At 48.0% G+C, this 23,105-nt stretch overlaps 2 protein-coding genes across 2 annotated transcripts in view; one reads left to right on the plus strand and one right to left on the minus strand.

Annotated features, from left to right (window-relative positions):
* Positions 1-20,546, plus strand: part of LOC149341659 (uncharacterized) — a 42,812-nt gene extending 22,266 nt beyond the window's left edge. The window contains exons 4-7 of the mRNA XM_089543788.1: positions 1,841-2,080; positions 14,467-14,745; positions 15,741-15,856; positions 16,775-20,546. Of these exons, the coding sequence (XP_089399914.1) occupies positions 1,841-2,080; positions 14,467-14,745; positions 15,741-15,833 (612 nt within the window). The 3' untranslated portion in view covers positions 15,834-15,856; positions 16,775-20,546. The remainder of the gene's footprint in view (positions 1-1,840; positions 2,081-14,466; positions 14,746-15,740; positions 15,857-16,774) is intronic.
* The window catches only part of LOC149341658 (U6 snRNA-associated Sm-like protein LSm6), a 144,668-nt gene that overhangs the window by 103,286 nt on the left and 18,277 nt on the right, over positions 1-23,105 (minus strand). The window lies entirely within an intron of this gene.

Genomic DNA, 23,105 nt, shown 5'->3' on the forward strand with positions numbered 1-23,105 from the left:
ACCGACTCCCCATTCCGTGGTGACCAATGCTTTTGACTAATGTTGTAGTGCTCGAAGTCAATGGGTACAGATTGTATCGGCGTCCCTCAGTATATGCACATTATCTGAGCCCCTGTCTGTTCTTCCCACCATATTTGTTTCCTTACTCTCCTTCTCCCAGTCGAGGGTAGCCAGCTGGTAACCAGTATAGTTACCCTCCCTTCCTTTCCATGCGTATTTTCCTCATTTCTTTCCACTTACTCATCCTTTCTTTTCTGTTGGCCGAACAAATGAAATGGTTAATAAGGTGGATTGGTGAGCTAGTTGGTGCATGATCGCATAATTGAGCAGCAGAAAGTGAACAAGGACGTTGAAGAAACATACAGACGAGGACGATGCTGCACTGACAACTGAAGAATTTATCTGAAAAACTACATATCCGTGAAAAACCGGCCATCCGTGATTCGGGCGAGCAATGCGTCAGCAAGCCATCAGTTTGCCTATGGAGAAAAGAGATCAAGTACCTGCTTGGAGATGTAAGCAGAAGACGATAGATTATCTTTCCAAGGAATGCCTGTTCTTCAGGATAAATATGCGGCTTTTCAAATAAATTCTTCAGTTGTCAGTGCAGCATCGTCCTCGTCTGTATGTTTCTTCAACGTCCTTGTTCACTTTCTGCTGCTCAATTATGCGAAATGAAACGGGTCTCCACCTCAGGAATCCGCCTAGCAGCCATCAGACTTCTTAATGGCCGCTTAATTTCTGCACCTGCAAGCACTGCAGAATTGCTCACTCACGCGGAAGATACTCATAGCTCGCTCTGCAACGTAATGGACCCATTCCGTGGTTGCTAGGTTACCTGTCCTTTGGCAGTGCATTATCCGGCCTTTAAGTGGGACTGACGGTTCATCATTCAAACAGAAGACAGTGTGCTTGAATGTGGACGCCAGCGTTTAATAGATGCGACTGATGTCGCATAGGAGCAATGTCTCTTTGCTACCCGGGGTCTATGATTGTACACGCGTGGTTTCAAGAATTTTTTCGATGCGTCTAGTCCTGTTTTCACCAAGTCAGTGGTGCAGGCTGCATTTCAAATTCCTGCTGGACAAGATGGTAGGGCCATTTAGTGTCCAGAAAAAAGAGTCGGTTTTGCAAAAAAAAAAAAAAAGAAGCAATAGAAATGGATGTCACGAAGTTCTACTGCGCGCCTAGGAAATGTCTGGTGCTGTCACTTCTTTCTTCTTTGACGCCTTCAAATGTTTTGTCAAAGGACACTGTAGCTACGTTTTCGTTGTGGAAACAGCTTCGGATTATGAAGAAAATAAGGAATTGTTCATAAATGTATTTCATAGAAGAATAATTCTGCAATTTCGCGAGCGTGAATGTGTTCGATTTGCGAGAATTTCTTATGTTTTTCAGCCGTTCCTGCAGTTTTGTTAACCAGGGAGTACCAACTATACTCACACAAATTTTCAGATTTTTTCCCACACTAGAACATTAAAGCGGGTGCAGATGTTCCCCACGCTATGAAGCAGGCGAGCTGTTGACTAGTTGGGAAAAAAGAAAACAGAAGAAAAAATGTGTGTCCCCGTTACGTCGATCTGCAGTTACGCACGGAAGGTGATGTATTTTTCTTTTCCTCATGGGAGGCGAACTGTCAGCGTTGTTGATAGCAAGGAGAGTAGAGCGTCTCTTTCCTAGAGGAATCCAGATGCGCAGTCTGCTTGCAAGATTGGCACGTGTGTTCGAATTCCGGTCCGAAATCGCTGCTAGTGCAGCCAGGCAGGGGCCGTAGCTCGGTGCAAAAGCGCAGCAAGCTCGCGCAGGTAGAACACGCGAAGAACGTGGCACCTCGTCGCAGGGCTCGTCGGGGCCCGTGCCCGGGCAGCCGCCTCCCCCGCAGCCGCCGCAGCAGCACGCTCCGCACGGCGGGTCGCAGCACGGCGGGGAGAAGCCGGCCAAGCAGAAGCGCCACCGGACCCGGTTCACGCCGGCGCAGCTGCAGGAGCTCGAGCGCTCCTTCTCCAAGACCCACTACCCGGACATCTTCATGCGCGAGGAGCTGGCCCTGAGGATCGGACTCACGGAGTCGCGCGTGCAGGTACGCCAAGCCGCCCCGCGGATGTGTACAGCACACGTGGGCGCTAGCCGATTTGTGTTTACGACGCTCAATAGAAGAAAGTGCACGCGGCAAGGCATGATCCAGGCATCCATGATCCAAGGTAGGTAGGAAAGACTTTTATTTCTCTAGAAAGACGTGCTAGTAGCAGACGAGAAAGAAGAGGTCCATCCAAGGCACTGGAATAAGACGCCTCTTAGGTAAAGAATATTAAGACGAAGGAAGAGGAAATTGCTGAAAGAACTACGATGCTCGAAGTTTGAGCCCCTAGCTCGAATGCTGGAAAGGCTGACATCGCTATTGCTAGTCTTGTTGACTCCTTCATATCCCCGATTTTTCTCAGTGTGTGTTTGTGTGGGTGCATGAGCGTGCATCGGTGTGTCCTTGTAACCATTTCTTCCTCCTGTGAATAGATAACGGAAAAGTTGAGCCTTGTGCGCTGAGATAGCTCCTAGCGCTTTTTCTTAGAGCAATGCTGCGCATTCATGGAGTGAGACGGGCCAGATGGGGTGCACGGATAGAGATCTTAATCCCTACCATAAATCACTAAATAGGTATCACGCACCATGTGCTCATGACCAGAGCAGCAGATGACATCAGTGACAGCAGAATAAATGAAACAACTTGGAATGAAACTTGTAAGTGCATGGATATGATATAAGCAGACAAGCATGCTGTCTGCACGCATTGACTGAACAGCCATTAACTTGTTAACTATAATGCATTTAAAGGGTAGTACGAAATCGGAAAAAAAAACTGCCGGGCGAGGATTATGTACAGCCAATTAATATGCAAGAAAGCTCTTGTCAATATTGAAAGTCACACAAAAGTTTACTACGAGTTGTCAGGAGCATATGCAAATGCTTTGTGTGATCAATGGCTTCTGATCTCCGATTCCAGATATTGTTCATACACCTAAATATTCTAGTTACTTGTCCTGGGTAAACATCTCCCCTTGTTATTGCGACTGACTTTTAGAACTTTCGAGGTGAATATTCAGTTTCCTTCATGAATATTGAAAAGAATTTCAATGCGGCTAGAAGCAATATTGTTTCATTTCTTTGCATAGTTTTTATCAGTTGAATAATACTGGCACTCTCATATGTAAATGTTTTTTTTTTTTTTGCATTACCACAAGACTATCTGGTTTCTTCATTTCTTCATCATATAGGCGTATTAACGCGTTGATATAATTATGTATTGCCGACTGAAAACAGCCCCCATGAAGGAGAATTCAGTAGTGACCAACTCTCTCCATGCCTAGTTAAATCGCCAGCCACACAGCAGAGCGAGAGAGCCGGTATTACTTGCGTAGCTAGAGCACAGGAAGGATACGAAAAGTTTTTGTTTTGGTTGCATCAGTATATATGGTAGGCAAATTCATGCCCCTCTTACTGCAAATGCAAAAAAAAAAAAAAGAACCGCTAGTCCAGTGTAAGCTCCCGCAAAAGCTAGCTTTCAAAAAAGAAGCGAGACCACATAAGGTTAAACACCGTTTCTTCTAATATTAAAGCAAAAAATGCTGGTACTTAAAAATACGTGGGCGAAATTGCTCTCACATTCGCTCTGGAGGCAGAAGTGAATGCGGATCTCTAAGGAGCGATCCATCTATTAATGTGGGAGATGAATCGGATGTAGTGGTAACTTTGACATCTTATATTACTGTCTCCATGTTTAATAGTCTATCACCTTCATATGGCGCTTTTCACCGGCATTACTGAAGCTTATTTATGAAGTAGACTACAGTTTGCTTGCGCGTGTTTGCGAGTTCAAGAACATTCGTTTTCTTACCTGCATTTGAACGAGCGGTAAAAGAGCTAATCAATTTCTATTTGTGATTCGTGCGAATATCAATTGTTGTTTTGCCATTTATGTTTTTGTTTGGAGGGACTAACGCTCGGTCCTCGAAGAATATTTAGTGGAATTTCTTTGGAGGTATTAGGCCTCTGCCGCGCTTCGCCTTTGGCGATCGTTACCTTGTAATGTCGCTTTCTCTCAATGTGCCCCGTGCTGCAGTAAAGCCAGCTTTAAGTAGTGTGGGAAAAGGATGTCTATACCAAAGACACTGCAGAATTTTAAAAATGCCTTTAAGATTGTGTTCCTTTTGTAGTTACATTTGCATTATGTTATAGTTTCATAAGTTTTCAATGCTTTAGAAGCCGCGGCTCTTTTTCAGTGTAATCAGCGACTGTCCCTTTATTTTTTTTTATCACCTGTGTGAGATTAATTTTTCTGTGAAATAGCAGACAATCATGAAAAAAAAAGATGGGTTTAAAGAGATAAGATTCTTCTTGAATGCATAAACATGGCATCCCTATAATAATAAAAAATTCGTAGCATTTCTATCTTGCTTGTTTACATTGTTTGCTGTTGTATACATAAAACTAGGCATCTTTATTTATATCCCGGGTAAGAATGACTCTTCCGCATTCCACACGCTTTAAAATTGTTTTAGCGCGATTTATCTGCAGTAAAGGAAGAAAAGCGCAGGCTTTACTTTTAAAAGCGGATAAAGCATTCATTGACGCGTTCTGTACGCACTGAAACATCAGGCAGATATGTGTATTTCTAATAACTAGCATTGATCATACTGGGGACAGTCAATCATGCCTGCTGAGAGGCGCAGTTCTGTGTTTCACGTCCCTTGTTCCAAGGGAGAAATGCTCGGTCGGCCGCACTTTTCTTACGTTCTCTAGGGCGTGTGCAAAACTTGGCACTTTTGTCGGGCGTAAGTTCATTCAATGGCAAACACTTGAGGTGAAAGATGCCACCTGGTTAGAGAACGTCTTTTACAGATTCTCGCCGAGCCGAAGACAGAAATTTTATATTTATAAATCATACTGAACCCCATCTTTTTCAACGAAAAATGGCGATGGAAATGAAAAAAAATCATGATTCAAACGAGAGCATTCCCTCCCAAGAGTGACCCGCAAATCCGCCCCAGTCTTCAAATGATGTAGAAACATCCTTTGCAGGCTAGTTGGTGCATAATTAGGTCGAACTGTTAGCACAGAATGAGTTGTTAGTAGCGCTATATGTCCCGTCTCCTTCGTTTCTGTTGTCCTCGTCATTCTGAGCTAACCATCCGGCGTACAAATGATGTACCTGAGTAATACCTTTTACTCCCCCCCACCTGTCGTTTGATTGGTGCTCTTAGAACGATTCTTTTGTATGTCGGCTTCGAAATTTCTCGTAAAAACGCTTCGCCCATTGTAACCTCCGGCCTGCCCGCTGCACTGTTTAAGCGCCACGCGCGTCACACTGCTCAGTTACAAACAGTTTGAAAAGGCGCCGCTTAGCGCTCAACGTTAAGGAACATATCGCCTGTTAAATCGGCTGCGAGCAGCGCAATGGCGTGTGCATGCAAGCAGAACGCAGCACCGTATGTCGATGGGGCGCGCGCCAGCCGTGTTTCCAAATCAGAGGCGCAAAGCCAAGCGGCGTGTAATCGAGCGCCAAGAGCAAATAACGCTCTCGGTGCGGACGAAGAAGCGGCCCGAATCAAGCGGCATCGGCGGCAGCGCTCGCTAGGGGCGGCGTCATCGATCGGCCGGCGCTTGTGAGCAGCGCGGGAAGCCGGGGCGTGGCCTCTCTCATCGACCGCTCCGCGTGATTGACAGTTGTCGCCGAGCTGTCACACGCGCGCCGCAGCCGCCGCCGCGAGCGTCGTCCCAGCTCGCAGCCTTATCTCCCTCCTCGCCCTCCTCTGCCCGACTGCGCCTGGCTCTGCGCTTGCCTTCGTAACTTACATTCTGGAGCGCTGCTTTGGAAAAATAACACGGCGATAATGGAGCTTGACTGGCACAAGAATAGGCGACTGACCGTCAGTTGTTATTTCCAGTTTTCATAGCTAATTACAACATTGGAATGATAAGATAGGGAGCTGCGGTTAACTTGAGCGGTTGAAACACGTGCCAAGATTACTGTGTTAAAGAAAGGAAGGTTTGGTTTGGTTTGGTTTATGGGGTTTTACGTCCCAAAGCGACTAAGGCTATGAGAGACGCCGTAGTGGAGGGCTCCGGAAATTTCGACCACCTGGGGTTCTTTAACGTGCACTGACATCGCACAGTGCACGGGCCTCGAATTTCTCCTCCAAAGAAATTCAGCCGCCGCGGCCGGGATCGAACCCGTGTCTTTCGGGTCAGCAGTCGAGCACCATAACCACTGAGCCACCGCGGCGGCTCAAAAGAAAGGAAGCAGTCCACAGTATTAGAGAATAGTCGTATATTCGACAAAACAGCGCAAGAAGTTTCTTTATGAAGCACCGTGAAGTAGCATACTCTTGTCGTGGTAAGGCTTGCTCTAGATTGCTGTGCAACGGATCTAAGAGTAATTAGCAATGTACTAGTATTTCGTGCACGAAATGCAATTTACGCAGAAGCCCGGGATGTACATCGGACGTTTTCGCTACAATGTCTTGGGAGTGGACTCATTTATAACTTTTTATAAACAAAGAGTAAAGTTCAGATTCTTTTCCTTCCTTGCACCAGGGGTGCCCCGCCAGAGACGGTTTGTTCAACTGGAAGACTGAAGCTTTTCTTCGCACCAGAGGTGCCACGTTAGTGACGGTATTGCAATAAGTTACGATGCAGGGATAAAGGGAATACTTGACGTTTATGTACAGAAATTTACATTACATACAAGATTAACATACAAGACATTACATACAAGAGACATTTTAAGTAGCAAAAAGACAAACAACAAAAAAGGTGGAACTGGCTAACACTAGGGGAGGCCCCTACACGGCATAGCCGAAGATGCATTACATCTGTCCCTCGCCCGGAACCCTTTTTCCGGCTCCGGGGCCCGGTTTTAAAGACCTAAAGGTCAGGCCCAGATTTGGAAGCATCCAATCATGTTACACTCTTAACAGGATTGGTTCATCGAGTGCGTGGCCAGCCCACCAGCTTCCATAAGGTAAATCACCCTCTCCATCGCAAAATAAAAGCAAAAACAAATACAAACACACACTCGTGCTAGCACGTGCCATCGGTTTCCCCGATGACCCTCGACCTTGGCGTCGCCTCGGAATTGGGGATTACCGGGCTTAAATGGGCAGTTATCGCTTTAAATGCCACTGCGAGCTCGGACCCGCCTTTTTGCTTTCCCAAGGCTGTTAGCTATCAGGCGCCTCAACGACACCCGGTAGGTCGCGTCACGAAACTCAGGCCTTCGCTGTTCCCGGCTAGCTGCGCTGTCGTCAGCTATTCGTCATTTTTATTGCCCCCCCCCCCCCCCCCCCCCCCCCCTTCGTCAACAGCGCCCTGACACCGTTCCGTCCGGCAGTGCTTACAGAAGGTCTGCAGACTTTTAGAACCAGGCGTTCGTCGCAAGTTTGTGTCGCATATCTGGTGTCCGTCAAGACGAGGGGGCGATCAGCGTGCGGCGGCTCTCCCCGTTCCTTGGATAGCCGGCGCGAATCGGCCCCAAAGGGCGCTGGACACCCGCCCGGCCCGGCGCCTTCGCGCGCGGTCGCATCGTTCCGATAAAGGTGACACAAAGGTCGAGCGCACCCAGCCGCCCTCTCCCGCCGGGAGGGGGGCATTGAAGACGGCAGCGGCGGGGTGCTGAGAAAGAATTAGCGGTACTAATGACCCCGCAAGCACTACCGATCCCTTACACAAAGGAATGCAAAAACTCTGCGGCTTCATTGCACTGCCATGCATAAAAATTCAGGCGTAAGCCTCCTTAAAGGGCCACTGCCCAGGGTCCGGACATTTTTGAAAAACAAGCCCACTGCATAGATGAGGCATCGAAGATAACCTCTGCAAAATACTAGAGCCATGCGCGCCCCGAAAAGCTGCGAAAATTCAAATCAAAGCCCGCTCGTTCTTTCCTTCAACAAAAACGGGCCCGGCCCACTACTCTGAACCCCGTTGACGTCATGGGGGGTTACTTTCGCTAAAGGCACTCCATTGGTGCATCGTTCTGACTGACGGGAGAAGGTTGGGCGTAGCCTTGGCGTCGCGTCGTCTGCACAACGCTTTCCGCAGCGCCTTCTGTTCTGGCTCATGCCTACAAACCCGCATGAAGGAACAAAAAAAAAAAAAACTGCGGAGGGAGCGTGCGGCGACAGCCTTGAACCCTAGCCATAAAAAGTAAAAAAAATAGTAAAACTGAGGGAGTTGGTTCGCCCCCCCCCCCCCCCCCCCCCCGCCGTGATCACGTCACGAGACGCTCTGCGTGCGCGCTCCCTTCTCAGTTTTTTTTCTTCTATGCAAGCCCCCCAAAACAAGGTTTTAATTAGTAGTGCAGCAGTGCCTTTCCCTCGCTCGCCCACTTGAGCGCTCCGCACAGACACCGCTTATCCTCCATGCATCTTGCGTACGCCTTGACTCCAATGAACGACATGGGCTTCGGAGCGGAGAAAAGACACAAACACACATGAAGAAAAGCAAACGGGCGGTTGCCGGGTCCGCACTTCGCCGTGTGTTTCGAACAGAAACGACTTCCGCACCTCCGCTCGTGAAACGGTGGGGAGGCCTAAAAAAAAAATAAGGTGGCTCGTTAACTGGGAATGACAAACAGACGTATGAAAGGATGGGCTCGCTAGCAAGTCTAGGTGGTCGAGCCGATCGTGCCTCTCGATCGTTCAGGATGGATGGATGGATGGATAGGAGCGCCCCCTTTGAAACGGGGTGGTGGCAATTGCCACCATGCTCAGCTTTTCTTTATTATTTTTTTGTTTACTGTGTTGGCAATTCTCATTAAGATTCTTCATCACCTTTGCCTACGGTTTCCTACAATTCTAACCTTATGCCACATCTCTGCTTTTCAGCCACCAATCCTCCAATCGCTTTTTGCTGACTTCCACTGCAGATTTATTTACATGACCATTGTTATCTTTAAACCCTAGGGCCTCAGAAAGAGTGACTGTGCCTGCATCGACATCCGGATGGATACCATCACATTTGATTATGAGGTGTTCAATTGTTTATGAGGTGTTCAAAAGTGGCATGCACCTCCATGCTCCTGGTGCTGGCTCGCTCCCCCTCGCGAGCCAACTGAAAGAATGTCAAGCCGTGAACAGAAAATATTTGGGGAGCTGCAAGGATTCCAAGAAAATTTGGGAAAACCTGAAAGAGCTTCCAGCTATGAAGAAAGTCCTCGAGAGCCCCGTGGTATTCCGATTATTACAAACAAGACCGCGCTTCCGACGTGCGCGCTAGCGCCCGCGCGCAAGCGCTGATATCTGACATGCACAGATATCTGTGCCCCGCTCGCGCCTGCTCGCGCGTATCTTAGCGCCTTTCCCCTTTTCGTTCCCACCATTAAATTTGTTTTCTATCCTTAGACCAATAAAAGGTCCTCGCCATTGCATTAAAATTTTCGTCGCCAATGTTACCTTGCATGCCCACTCACTCTATCCTCGAGAAAGATGACTGGATAGTTGCGCTCGTTCGAAGGATTCAGCCGCTTGACTCTTTCCTCACCTACGTTTTTTGAGACACGAAGCTTTCTAAACATCACGTTTCGAATACCAGAACACGCTCAGTATAGTAGTCCAACCGCGTGACGTTCAACTAGATCCATATCTCAATGCTGCTAGCAATCTTGCGTCACATATCGTCTGTCGTCATTTCTTCTTTTTGCGCTCCGTATTATTTGATAGTGACGACGATTCGGCCACATATAGCAAGCAAGGCACGAGGGAAGAATCGGGAAAAATTTCACAGCCGCTGCCAAGAATCGGAATAAGCAGTAGACAACGGCCTGCCTTCCTGCCTGCCTGCCCACTGAAAAACTCTGTACAGCTCTCGGAAGCGAAAGGAAAGGGTTGCGTCGAGAGGAGGGGGCGGCGAAAAGAGGGACGAGTTTGTGGAGGAGCCGGAGGGTGGAAGCGACGTGCTCCATTAAGCGCGCGCTCGGGCCGAACGAAAGCGCGCGCGCGGGCCGCGCGCGATATCATCCCCAGTTTCAAGTGCAGCCGTGAAGAGCGCCGAAATGAGGCGCAGAGAAGACGGGCTCCCGTCCGCAGCTGTAGCACGCGCGAAAGAGCACGAGCCGCCTCGCGTCGCATGTGAGCTGGTGGTTCCCTACACTCGAGCGGTTTTCGTTTTCGACGCCTGCACGGGTACTTTCAGCCTTGCGCTTACACACCGCTTTGCACGCTGGTGGAGGCAGCTGGAAAGCGAGTTGGGATTGCGATGAGGTGGTGCAGTACTATTTGAATCCTTTCTGCTTTTTTTTTATTTTTGGAAAGAGAAGTTAACAAGAAAGATGCGGCTCGAGTTTGCTGTTTCGGATGCATTTTTAAACGAGGAGGCATCCAATCTACGCAATCCCTGCTTCTGGCAAAATGCACGGTTCCGCTCCGACACGGATGCTCGGGCGTTGTTTACTTATGCGGATTTTGTGCGCGACGCCGCGTTTTCTAAGGATATTACTGCTCCGCGATAAAGGGCTGGTGGATTGCGGAAAGTGGACGTAATGCGTTAATTGGCATCTATATTTTGGAAGGTCGGTTTGTTGAGAAATACGCTTTTCGGAGACTTATCCCCCGCGATGTATTTCGGTTGCAGTCAAAGAAAAAAGGTACCAGGGCGAGTCAAAGAGATAACTCGTGTTAATTGTGGTTTAGCTGAAATCAAGGCTAGAAAGTTAATTTGCGCGAGACAAGTCAGGCGGAGAATACCTCATTGATGGTCTCTTACACGAACGGTGTGGATGCGACGTGAGAGGAGAATGTAGAAGGGGATAGCTAGGGGTCAAGTATGGAGACCATATTAGGGAATTTGCTGGAATAGGGTCACCGCTGATCAGAACTAATTGGAGATCTATAAACATTTTTTTCCCGCATATGTAAACTTAACGAGGTTGATGACGGCGATGATATTTCGTCCTTCGGGACGTGAAAAAATTTAGGCAAGCATATATTTTTAACGGTAACAGCATTAAACTGAGGCATAACTTGGAGTTTAATATATGTCTCTTCGAAAATTAAATGTAATATAAAAAAAATAAAACCATAGCGAGAAATTTCTCATGTTCACACTGCACAAAGTGGTCGTAAACAAAAATACTAAGATAGTGGATTTTACTGATAATTAAACTTCAAACAAAGCTTCTCGTTTCTTTGATGCGTGCGCAAGCTCTCATCTGTCTTGAAATTACACAATAGCCAACTACTTCCTACTTCGTAAGGTGTTCTATAATTGGCTCCTCGAACATGTTGTTGGTTTTCGCATAAAAGCCGCGGCTGTAATAGTTGCCATATCTTCCTCTACTTGAGTTTTAATCCGCATTCTTTGTTTGCTTATGAGTGATAAGCCGCTTACGTGAGGTGTTTCATTTTTTAAATAATTCATTGTGGAAGCAAAACATGAACTGCTCGTCAATCTAAGAATCATTTCTCACGCATGAGCCTTCAACCATTCGCTTAAAAATGAATTTAATCCCTGCGTATATAGTATAAGCCTTAGCGCTGTCAGATGTATCCACTGATATTGACTGTCGGCAGCTGAGTGCAGCCTTCTAAGTGCTCCCCTCGTGCTCCCTTCCTTACAGGTGCGTATCGAACTCCCATCAAGGGAAGCAGGCAAAAAATAAAAATAAAACATTAAGTGTGTACAGGCCTGCTCATCAAGCGCTGTGCCGAGGTCCACGCGAACACACAGACAGACAGGGGCGGCGAAAGTCAAGAGACGACCGGCTGGCAGCAGACGGCACCTTGTGCACACTCATCGCCACTCCTCAGTGGCGGCAGTGGGGGAACGCGGTGTGAGGCGAGGAAGAAAAGAGAAATAGAAGAGAGCAAGGACCAGCAAGAACGGAGGGAAGCAGAGATTACTTTTTAATGGAACAGCAAAACCACATTAATATCAAATGCGGGTTCCCTGTCGCGGGCCCGACCCACGCTCTGGCGCCGCGTCCCCAGAGGACTCGCGGGCTTCGGACTCGGGATTCGGTCTCGACTCGGCTCGGCTGGGAGAGACTTGGCCGCCATGCGCCCCCTAACGGTTCTCCCGGGCATACTTGGAGGAGCGTGCAGGGAAGCGGAGAGACAAGTCTGGCCCGCGGAAAGAGGGGTCGGGAGAGGAGGGAGGGGAGCTCGGCAGCAGGAACGCGTCCCTTCCTCCCGTCTGCTCCTCTGCCTCCTCCGCTTTCCTCCTGCTGACGGTTGTCACCGTCATTCTGGCCTGGCCTTTTTGGTAATTTATACTAGGTGGCCGCGGCTCTGGATACGACTTTGGCTTCGCCGAGTCCCCGGCTGCGGTCGCAGGGAGGGGGAAGAGGGTTTGCGGAGGCGAAAAGAGAAGGCGGCTAAGGTAGAAAAGGGGAAGGCGCGGGAGGTGGGGACGGCAGGAAAGGCAACCGTATCTTCTTTCCGAGGTACGACCGTTGGTGGGAGTTGCGGTGGCCGAGAGAGCGGCCCGTGGTTTTTCTTTCGTCGTCAAGAACGCTAGCCTCGTTGCCGGTGTTCGTTTCCTCCCGTCTCTGGAGGACGCCGCCGCTGCCACGTGCGTTCTTCTCCGCATCGTGGTCGCTGTTGCTCCTTCCTCTCTCCCTCCTGCCTCTTCTCGATATCGCCCCGTCCGGTCCGCCGTTTTCTCTCTCTCCTTCGCCTTTCGCTTCCTCTCTCTATCGCCAAACGCCACCCCGGCGTCGTCGGCTCGTGCTCGATCGTATATATCCTGAGGCGCTCTAGTTTCCCGGCTCTCTCTCTCTCTCTGTTTCCCCCGAGCCTGCTGCGTCGCCCTGTGTCCAGTGTCTTTTCTTGCTGTCCAGCTGGGGGGCTTGCCGAGGATTGCTTAGACTGTTTATTGGTCGGGCTCCGGGCTATCTTTCGCGCCGGCTGGGGTTTAGCCTGCAGAGCCGTTCCTTCCTGCGGCAGCTTTCTTTCCCGCTCCGGCTGTCGCGGCCGCGCGTCCTCCTCTGTGTGTCTTTGCCGCGGCCGCAAAGTTTCATTTATTTCGGATGTTCGCGCCGGCGCGCCCTTGTATGGGCGGGAGCAAGCCACTGCCCTCTTTCCTGGAACGGAAGGAATTTGTCGGCGCTGGGTGACAACAGCCCTCTCATTAAGTACGGGGACAGGGCACTGAACTTGCCGCAAAGAGTTCCCTCCTGATCTGTCGGCTCCAAGTTGTGTATTGTGTCGAGCGGAGGCTTAAGAGTTAAGTCTTGCTTTACGTTGGCTGCAGCGACTAGCTCATTCCTTCAGCCAATAATAGCGTTTTCTTGTGTAACTACTTTTGCCTTAAATCTAGGGGGGGGGGGGGGGGGGGGGTTAAGAATGGGGAAGAAAAATCGAGGTTAAAGACTTATCTATTTCATTGTAAAGCTTTCCCTTTTGGTGAAAGTGACCTTCACGCCATTTTTTTTTTGTTTATACCTAATACTAGCAATGTCTGCAAGGTTAAACCCACGGCCGCTCCTGCTTTTGCCTATACTTTGTTATGTTTGCGCTCCAGACACCGTCATCGGGGGGAATACCTTACTCAGTTATATGATAGCCCTCTCGTTCAGTTGTATGGGAACTTCTCTCATATGTCTGCAAGACAGCAATTGAGGCAAGTAACTAAAGCAAGTGATACAATTTCTTCTCATCAACATCATTATCAACCCATAATGAATGTGGCTCAAATGGCAGTGCACTTCTGAAGAGTATCATACAAGTAGTGTTGAATTTTGCTTTAAGCGTAAATTGCATGGCTAGCAACGAGCGAGAGAAGACTTAATGCCCCATTATGCTTGAAGGCACCATATAACGTATCAGCACTTGCTGCTTTGGTATTTTTAAGATACCGAAGAAAAAAAGCCGAGGAACAAATTACTATCGCCCGTGCCAGTAAACTTGGGTGCTTTCTATGAAGCGCTGTCATCTTTAAAGTTAGTGACTGCCTCGGAGTATTTGAGGAAGACGTCTTAAAGTCCTTTGATGCACGATATGACCGCGGTAACAGCCCAAAACTCCCAAATTCATTTCCCCATGCAGAGTAGCATGCCAGCGATTTTTAAACCCTGGCTAAATTCTCTGTTTTTTCATTAAAGGGTTTCTCCCTCTCTGGATGCACACCTCTATCTTACCGGTAGCGGCAAATATCACATCGTCGAAATCATCAAAATTCTCCTGCACCTGCACCCTGTACAAGCAGACAAACGCTTCAGAGCACCGTTGGCGCGCCGTCGCCGCTGGCAGGTGTTATTTATTTTTATTTATTTTTGAGCAGTCGTTGTTCGTAAAGACAGAGAGAGAGGAGAGGTAAGCTCTATGCTATGAGGAGATCTTTTGTCGGAGTCACCAGAGCCAGAGGGTGAGAGGTGAGCCAAGGCTGCCGTGTCGAACCAGTGTGTGTGTGTGTGTGTAAGGGGGGGGGGGGGGATCGCCACCTGTTCACGCCTCGTTACCCCCCCCTTTGTGGTCGCAGGTGTGGTTCCAGAACCGGCGCGCCAAGTGGAAGAAGCGCAAGAAGACGAGCAGCGTGTTCCGCAGTCCGGGCGCGCTGCTGCCCTCGCACAGCCTGCCTCCATTCGGCTCGGTGGGCGCCGAGGCCGCAGCGGGGCTGGCCTTCGGCTCGGCCTCGGACCCCGGCGGCCCCCCGCGCTGGGCCCCGCACGCCAGCATGCCCCAGATGGGCCACCTGGGACCCGCGCTGGCCAGGCAGCCGCCACTCGGGCCGCCCACCTCCGTGCCGACCATCGCCCAGGTGAGCTCGATGGGCCTGATCTGCTCGCGTCATATTTGAAGACGGCGCATTATATATAAGCGATGAGACAGCACAGACGTGGTGCTGACCGTATACCCTGTCCATTTGTTCTCGGGCCCCAGTTTGCTAGAACGACGATGTATCAACGAGCTATCTCTAAGCGGTAATGAGTGATAGTCACAGGCTGGCACAGACAAACAAATAAGGAGGAGAAGCAGCATGTGAGGAAAACAAAAGCGTACGAACACATCTGATCCGTGCCATCAGGAAAGGGAATGAAGGGTGGAAGGAAAGCTAAAAAGCAAATTTTATGGATGAAATGGCTTTTTTTTTTGTTCTCTTTGTTCAACTCCCGTGTGGAAACACTGCACCTTTAAGTAGTAAAAGAACTAGCTTGCGAGAAAGTGTCACTACGGTGGCTTGCTTGATTTTATGCCCTGTTTCTTGCGGAATAGAAAGGCGTAGTCATTAAAAATTGATGTGACCTGCAGTGCATGAGTCTCACTTTATGATACTGAGCACTCTTCAGTGCCTATGAGTCATCAACGGTTAGGCAAATTGACGAGAAAAGGTTTTGTCCAATTATTGGTAATCAACTGAATAATTATTAATTTACATATTTCCTTGCCTTTACTGTTAGGAACAGCGAGTCGCAGCGAATTATATTACTGAACAGTAACGTTTGGACAAAGCACGGTTGCTTTCTTCCTCAGAATTATTTGCTTTGAATACCTAACAATAACTGTAGAGCCAGTTGCTATCATCATATCATATGACATTAGGGTTGTTTTATAACACTCATTAGGTCACGTAAATCTGAAAGCACCCTGAATAACATAATACACAGAAGCACCGGATATTTAGACAGTAGATATAACAAGGAGCCGAGCATTCAGTTCTCTCATTTACAAAGACCAAGGTAAAATTGTTAAACATTTTTTTTTTTTGGTTTGAGAATGAGTGCCTTACAAGAAGCTTTCATTTCTCGATTGCAGGCTGCAAATTCTTGCAGTCCATCAGACTTCGGAAACTGCTACAACTCGTTACAATCCTGGAGCATGCTCGACTCCAACATGCTATGGAATTAGGGCATGTGAACCTTCAATTATAAGTGAGTAAAAAATATTTTCCTACATCAAAATAAGAAAGTCATTGCATATCTATAAATCTGCTGAACGTAACAATGTTATATTCATACAGCAAGGATAAAGTAAATTTTGCTGCTATTCCTGTAATGACTGCTAAGCAGTCAACAGTGTTACAAGTGTCCTCAGCGTTTGTAATATTGGTCACATCGGTGACGAAATTTGGGCGATGTTTGATGATACTTGAAATAGTTGTACACTTCACCTTCAAGTAAGGAATGAGATATTCTGGTACCCACTTGATTATTAAAAATAAAAACAGGCACTTTTTGTCATTATGAAGGCTGCCTAAGTATTATGAGTATATTATCCGAATACTTGTCGGGTAGTAGTGGCGGCAGGCACAACAGCACTCAATATGTAGAGCCTGAAAGTTTGACTCTTTCGACTACCTTGCCGCAATTTCTTGTTCGATTTGGGGACATGGCAGTTCCATCCAGGCCTGTTTACATATTCACCATGCCTTAAATTTCACACAAACTTGTGCCTCAAAATAATGGGTGATGCTTGATGATAAAATAACACATCATCTCCTTTTTTCATAAATTTGGTAGCATACCTGCACGCACACTACTTATATATGGTGGTAGCTTAGTGAGGATATGTCTAGAAGCGCATTTACACCTAAAATATTGTTGCATAGTTATTTTTTTGGAATCGGCTTTTGTATTTAGCTGAGAAAAGTGTATCATGTATGTGGCAATTTTGCACACTGTTATTTCGTTGCTTAATTCGCGCAGCGGTCGTCTTTGCCTCATATACTTAACGCTTGCAGTGAAGTACCCTTTGCAGAGCGCAGCGTAGAGTGATTTGCGGCTGCGTGAGTGGACAAGCGATCGCCACGGCGCACCAAAATTGACCCCCATTTTCTATTCTGTGTTTAGGTTCCTGCTGACATGGAAAAAAAAAAAACGATGGAAAAGACAGCCGCATTTCACGTGAAGACTGTCATCCCCAGGATGCTTGTGCGCACGAGGAGCCAGGCATAAAAATTGGGACATACAAATGAGGAACCCAAGAGTCTGAAGTCTTCGTGTGTGTGCGTGTGTGTGATGTGTCTGTGTGGCTGTTGCGTGCGGAGGGAAGAAGAGAAGAAAGACGACCCTGGCGAGAGACGCGGGAAGTGACTTCATACCCTGCGGTGCGAGTGGAAGAACACGTTGTGCGCCAATCGTCAAGCGGCTCCAGCTGATTTCTCGGACCGAAGAAGATATCATCGATTGTGATAGGATTGTCCTGGCACAGCCATCGCAAGCGCCGATGGAAGACAACGGCTCCTATCTGACGGCCCGTGTAAATATACTGTACCAGACATTGCGCCTTTCTTCTTGCTGTCGGTTCATTTTTTGTTCTCTCCTTTTCGCTCATTCCCGGACGCCACGCCCCTGTCGCCATGGCAACCGCGAAGGATGCAGGAGTCAGCGGGTGTTCCTATTTCCATTCGCCCTTTTTCGTTTGCTGCAATCCAGTTTCGCTTTCGCTTTTCTGCTTGTTTGTGTCGCGCCCCTGTCCGTTTGTTTTCTCATCAGTGTCGCTGCACGATGTCGCCTCGCAATTCAGAGCGACAAAATAAGAAACAATGAAAGTAGAGAGAACAGAGTAGGATTCAGGCGCGTGGAGAGAAGCCAGCAAGCTGTTAGTTTCTGGAGCATGCGCAGCAGGCAGCTGAAACAATATGCTTTGTGTTGGTGCTTACTTTTTTTTCAGCTCGTTTACTGCGATCTCTCGGCGTCACCTCATTTCTGCGCGATTTTCTCTCTTCACTGTTGGCACTTGCAAGCCAAGAGTGGTTGTGCGGCCGATTTCTTTCTCTCTTTCTTGACTCGCTGCTTTGCAGAAGCTGGGTTCATGGCAACCTTTGCAGAAGTTGCCATGGAGTTCATCTCAAATGGCGCTCTTTTGGCTGTGGCGCTGGCGTCGCGATTCAGACAAAACGACGGTATGAGGTATCGGCGCTCCATTTATTATCCTTCGTTATTTACGTTGTAGCGATATGCAGAAACCTGCGTTGTACTCGTCATGGCGTCACAACCAGTGTCGGCCCTCTTATGGCATGCAAGTGGTGCTGGTTAGTTGATTTGTGCTGCTGCTTAAAGAACTCTAGACACCTAACTTTTGGGTGCGTGTTTCATTGTTTGTAATGATGCGTAAGACGTTATTATACAAGAAATACCACGTGGTATTTTCCTACGACCGCTAAATAATTTAACATCAAATTTCTGTGGTTTGAGGTCACGTGAGGCCTGAAAAAAACTGCAATATAATCGGTGCTTCTACATTTATTGTCATTCCAGCTCTTGAGGAAAGCTGGTTTCAGCACTCCAGCGAATTAAAATGATGAAGCAGCTATTATATCGACCTTTGTCCACGCCTCAGGTGACGTATACCCACACTTTGACATCACAGCCATCGTTTGGCTGTTGAAATCGAAATCGAAGCAGCATGACAGAAAAATTCGATGATAAATTATTTAGCGGTCGTAGGCGAATACCACATGGTGATTCATGCATAGTACTGCTTTCCGCATCATTGTAGAAAATAAAACATGCCACCAAAATATAATCCTTTAGCGTTCAATTCGTTTCCTTTAAGGAAACATTACAAAACAACAACCTCGACGAAAGCTTTGAGAAAACACAGCCAGCGAAGAATACTTTTAAAAAAGCAGCGGGAAAACAAATGCACAAAACGGAGGCGCATAAAAACATAATTGAGACTGCGTAACTTTTTTTTTTTGCCTTGCCTGCATCCCATTAAAACGGCCCTCCCTTTTTCTAGAGTGCTGTGGTCAACTCATATTACAGCACTAACGAACTAAACTATCCACTCGCATTTTTCGTTCAAATGATAAATAAAAGCAATGCTTAGAGAAAGGAGGTCAGGTTCTTGAACCATGTAACGAGGGCCACGCTGACGAACGCAGGTGTCACAGTTTCTCTGTGTATCAGTTATTGCAAGCAAGCATGCTGTAGAAAAAAGAAACAAAAATTTGAACACGTCTAATCTGTTGTTTTCTCTCTTAATTGCAACGTGATACGTAATTTCTAAACTTCAGACTCTCCATTTGTTGATTTGAAAATGGGCTTCATTTTCAGAGGACCGATGAGCGCTTATTAAGCACATGAAGAATGTATTTCCGATTGTGCTCAAACGGTGTAGCACGCCGTAAAAAATAGTTTCTCACACTGCTCGCGAGGACAATGATCAGTGAACGGACACACAGGGTTTCTTTCCATGAGTCTAATACTGGATGTTGTTTGAGTCGTTGTTAAAGACTCTGGGACATGTTGTTGATGTATTTTGATTTTTCTTTATTTAATCTTTTATTCTGACAGGAGGGGTTGTGTGGACAGTAGAATTTTCGCAGGATCTCTGTGTCACTGCAAAAATTTTTTTGCAGTCTTTAGTGCAGTGTTGATTTTTTATGTTTGATGCCATGTCGAAAGCATTGTGCACATTTCTTTATAAATTTCATGTATTGCTGAAATGTTCTCTTATATGTTATTGTGCACCCTACTCTCATTTTGAGCGTTGGCTCAATTCCTAACAAAATCGTTATTAATGCTTTCCCCAGTGAAGGTACCTGGCAGAAATCAACATGCAGAAGAAAGGCCGTGTACAGGAACAGCTGTACGTTTTGGCATGAGGCCGCTTATACAAGAGAATGTTGTTTAACTGGCTGCCGGAGTAGCTGATGAAGTGGCTTCATTCTGTTAGTATTACTATCTCTGCGGACCAAAATTCGTTGCCGAGTTTGTTTTATTCTGTACCTTGTTATGCCATCATATGGCTATATTTCCATGATGAATTTTATTCCGATGTTTTCGAATGCTTGCACTGAATTTCAGCTGAATTCCGTGCAACTGTCCTTTTTGCTTTAAAACTGCTTTATTTTGAATGAATTGCCGTGTCTCAGTGTCACGTGCCTGGCCGGTGGAGTGCAATGTGCTTTCTTTATGCCTGTAAGTTTTTGTTTTTCATTTATGATTATGTATTTGCATGCTGTTCCGTATCAGTAACATAGCAGGAATCGATAGCAGTTTCGTCGTTAGCTCGGGAACTTGGCGTGGAAGCATGATTGTTGCAGCCAATGCGAAGGCGCAGAGCAAGTCAGGCGGAGCAGTTCATGCATAAGCTTTCCATCATTTTACGTGCTTGTACGCACGAGAAGAACATGCTGTCTCGCACGCTGTCAAAGAGGCTGATCTACCGAATTCAGTTCTAATGGTGCGGGTTCTCTAAGAAGCGAAAAAGCCTATCATATGCTTCGCATCTTCTGCCGCCACTTTCACGCTAAGCTCACGAGTTTCCCAGGACAGTGGAAACTGCTCTTGCTCCCGCTTGCGTTAGAGTGATTAGAGGTGTTTCCACAGACCTTCGGGTAGAGGAGGGAGTGAATTTGGTGTGCTTCTTTTGTTTCATCGCTCATGTGGACCTGCGACAACAGTCAGCAAAGAAGAGTGACCTTTCATGGATTGTGGTACCATCATTGATAGCGGTTAAGCGTCAGCGTCGCCACTCTTTAGTATTCGTGCTCAGGAGGACGACGAACCTGATGTGCTTCGGTCGTGAGGTACACGGACACGGATGTTGGGGGACGACATGTGTCCGACACGTCTTTCTTATAGGGTTAAAAGTTCCTCGCCACGAGCCGACAATAAAGCAAACGCCATGTGACCCGAAAAACGGTGAACAAGATGTCTTTTTCGTATGGTCGCATGTCTTGCGACCACGAGGCATACTGTGGTCTACAGTTCGTATGATCCTGAAAGTATATTTGATCCCTTGTTATCCTTTACGCCGCGCATACCGGCTAAGGAGAGAGTATGTACTGTCTCATTCACAGCGAGTGATTACGCCCGAGAAGCGGGGATGCAGTCAACTCGAATCTAGGGCCAAGGTGGTTCATTGCCCACGCTGAGGTTCAAACACTGGGCATTCGCTCAACCACCATAACACCACCCCCGGCCCTGACACGACTGAGCAACGCACCGCATGGGGAACAGGTGGGTTGAACCATTACGTGCTCTGGTCCATGGCATCGCACCACACCAAAACGCCTGGAGGCAAAAGGCCATAGTGCGGGGTGGCTGTTGTCTCGTCATAGCTTGTAACTACAGCTTCCATTCCACTCATACGGCAGCTGTCGCAGATCGAGCTTGCCGTTGCAAGAACATGCAGTCAGTCAATAGGGTCTTGCTTGACTCCTTACGCAGCACAAAACCAGACGGTCGGTAATGCCTACCGGAGGCACAGTTGTTGATCTTACGGTTGGCTTAAAAGACCGACATGATGATCTAGAAAATACAAGCAGTGAATTTCGGTGACACTGGCCACGGTGGTAACGCATGCTCTGCATGGAACACTCACTATAAGCTAGGTATACTACCTCCTGGCAGGGCAGGAAGAACGCACTACATCAAGAGCTGTAGCCAAAAATAACGCCTGTCGCTTTAAATTCCCTGCTGTGTAAGCAAGGTGGCGTTCTAATCTTCCAAACCGCAAAGGCTGTGCGACCATATGTTAGCAGCAAAGATACACAAATTTCACCGAAGCATTTTCTTCCTGCGCGTGCATTATACGGATCATCACCATCGATGGTCCCTTTTTTCTCCCCCATATCTTGTCCTCTCTTTAGGACCAGTGGTGAAAACGGCGACGCATGAATAAAGCAGAGGTGAGCCGAAATCCCGAAGAGGCATCGGTGTCGGGGAACGCCGCGGCCAGACCGAACGCCTTGCTGACGTCACAGCCTACCTCCTGGTTTTACGCTACGTTAACCCCCCGCGCGGGCCCAGTCACGCCCGGTTGAAGCCATTGTGGGGCGAGGAAAGAGGCGCCGGAGGACGCGGCCATCATGAATGAAACGGGGCTCATAAATAATGATTTCGTTGACCGAGCTTTTGGCACCTAGACGCTGCTGGAGTCTCCTTTTTTTTTTTTTTTCAACTCGCGAAAGAGCGGGGGAAGCCCGCACTCTGATGCGGCGCAGTGCACCACCAAGCTGCCGAACGACTTCGAGAGAAACAATGACAGCAGGCATTCCCCTTCTGGGAGCCGTAAGCGATGACGCGAAAAAAAAAAAAAAACTGCGCGCGCATAAAAGCGAGCGTAAGAGAGAGACTGCGGCACATGAGCGGAGTCAGACAAGAGGGGGAAGCTTGTGGAGTGAATTATGAACCTGATCTGCTACGGCGACTGCAGTCGATACTTGCAGGGCGGGAGGGTGAGGTGGGGGGTGACAGTGACGGTGTATAGTGCTCACAGGCCCTGCTCCTGCTTTAGCCAAGCATTTCTACTAGCATCGTTCGGTATGGCCACCTGGTGTCGCGTGCGAAACTACGTCTTCAGTACAAATGCTGGTTTGGTTTATTGAGGTTTAACGTCCCAAAGCGACTCAGGCTATGAGGGACGCCGTAGTGAAGGGCTCCGGAAATTTCGACCACCTGGGGTTCTTTAACGTGCACTGACATCGCACAGTACACGGGCCTCTAGAATTTCACCTCCATCGAAATTCGACCGCCGCGGCCGGAACCGAACCCGCGTCTTTCGAGTCAGCGGCCGAGTGCCACAACCACTGAGCCACTGCGGCGGCACAAATGCGACGACAAACAGACCTTGCTGAACGGACATGGATTTCTTCCCTGAACTGGAGACTGGTCAATTAATCGCTTGACTAAGAAGGGACGACAGATCCTTCGATGGCCAGCACACCCTACCTTCTGTCATTCTTCATCAGAAAGTTACTGGTGTTTCGCGCGTTACTCGCAGCCACCTCCAGTAGTGGCAATTGACAACCTTCTCGCGGTGAGCGCTTCAGAGAAACCGAGTGCGCTCTCCTACACAGTGCAGCCGTGCAGTCCATAACTTGTATCCCGTTCGTCTCCATCAATTGCACTGCGCTCACCCCACTCTTCATTACGCCATGCAGATGTTACCGATGAGGACAGCGATGCGTCGTTTCACCACATGTGCAGCACAGTTTGTATTTTTTTTTCTCTCGTGATTCCAGTCGAAAATCAAGAGTGCTTTTTTGAATCTTCACGTCGTATGCTCAGTAAATTACGGAAACGAAAAAAAAAAACAAATCCCTGCGGAGAAGTGTCAGGCTCACGCTCAATTGTGGCACGCAAACACAAACCGCGTGGTATTCTTCGCCGAGTCGATACCACGTGCACTCTAAACGACCTAGTTTTTGAATGTGATTGTTTAACC

This window comes from Amblyomma mixtum, chromosome 5, assembly GCF_055824585.1.
Source record: "Amblyomma mixtum isolate Tamu chromosome 5, ASM5582458v1, whole genome shotgun sequence".
Classification (NCBI taxonomy): Eukaryota; Metazoa; Arthropoda; class Arachnida; order Ixodida; family Ixodidae; genus Amblyomma; species Amblyomma mixtum.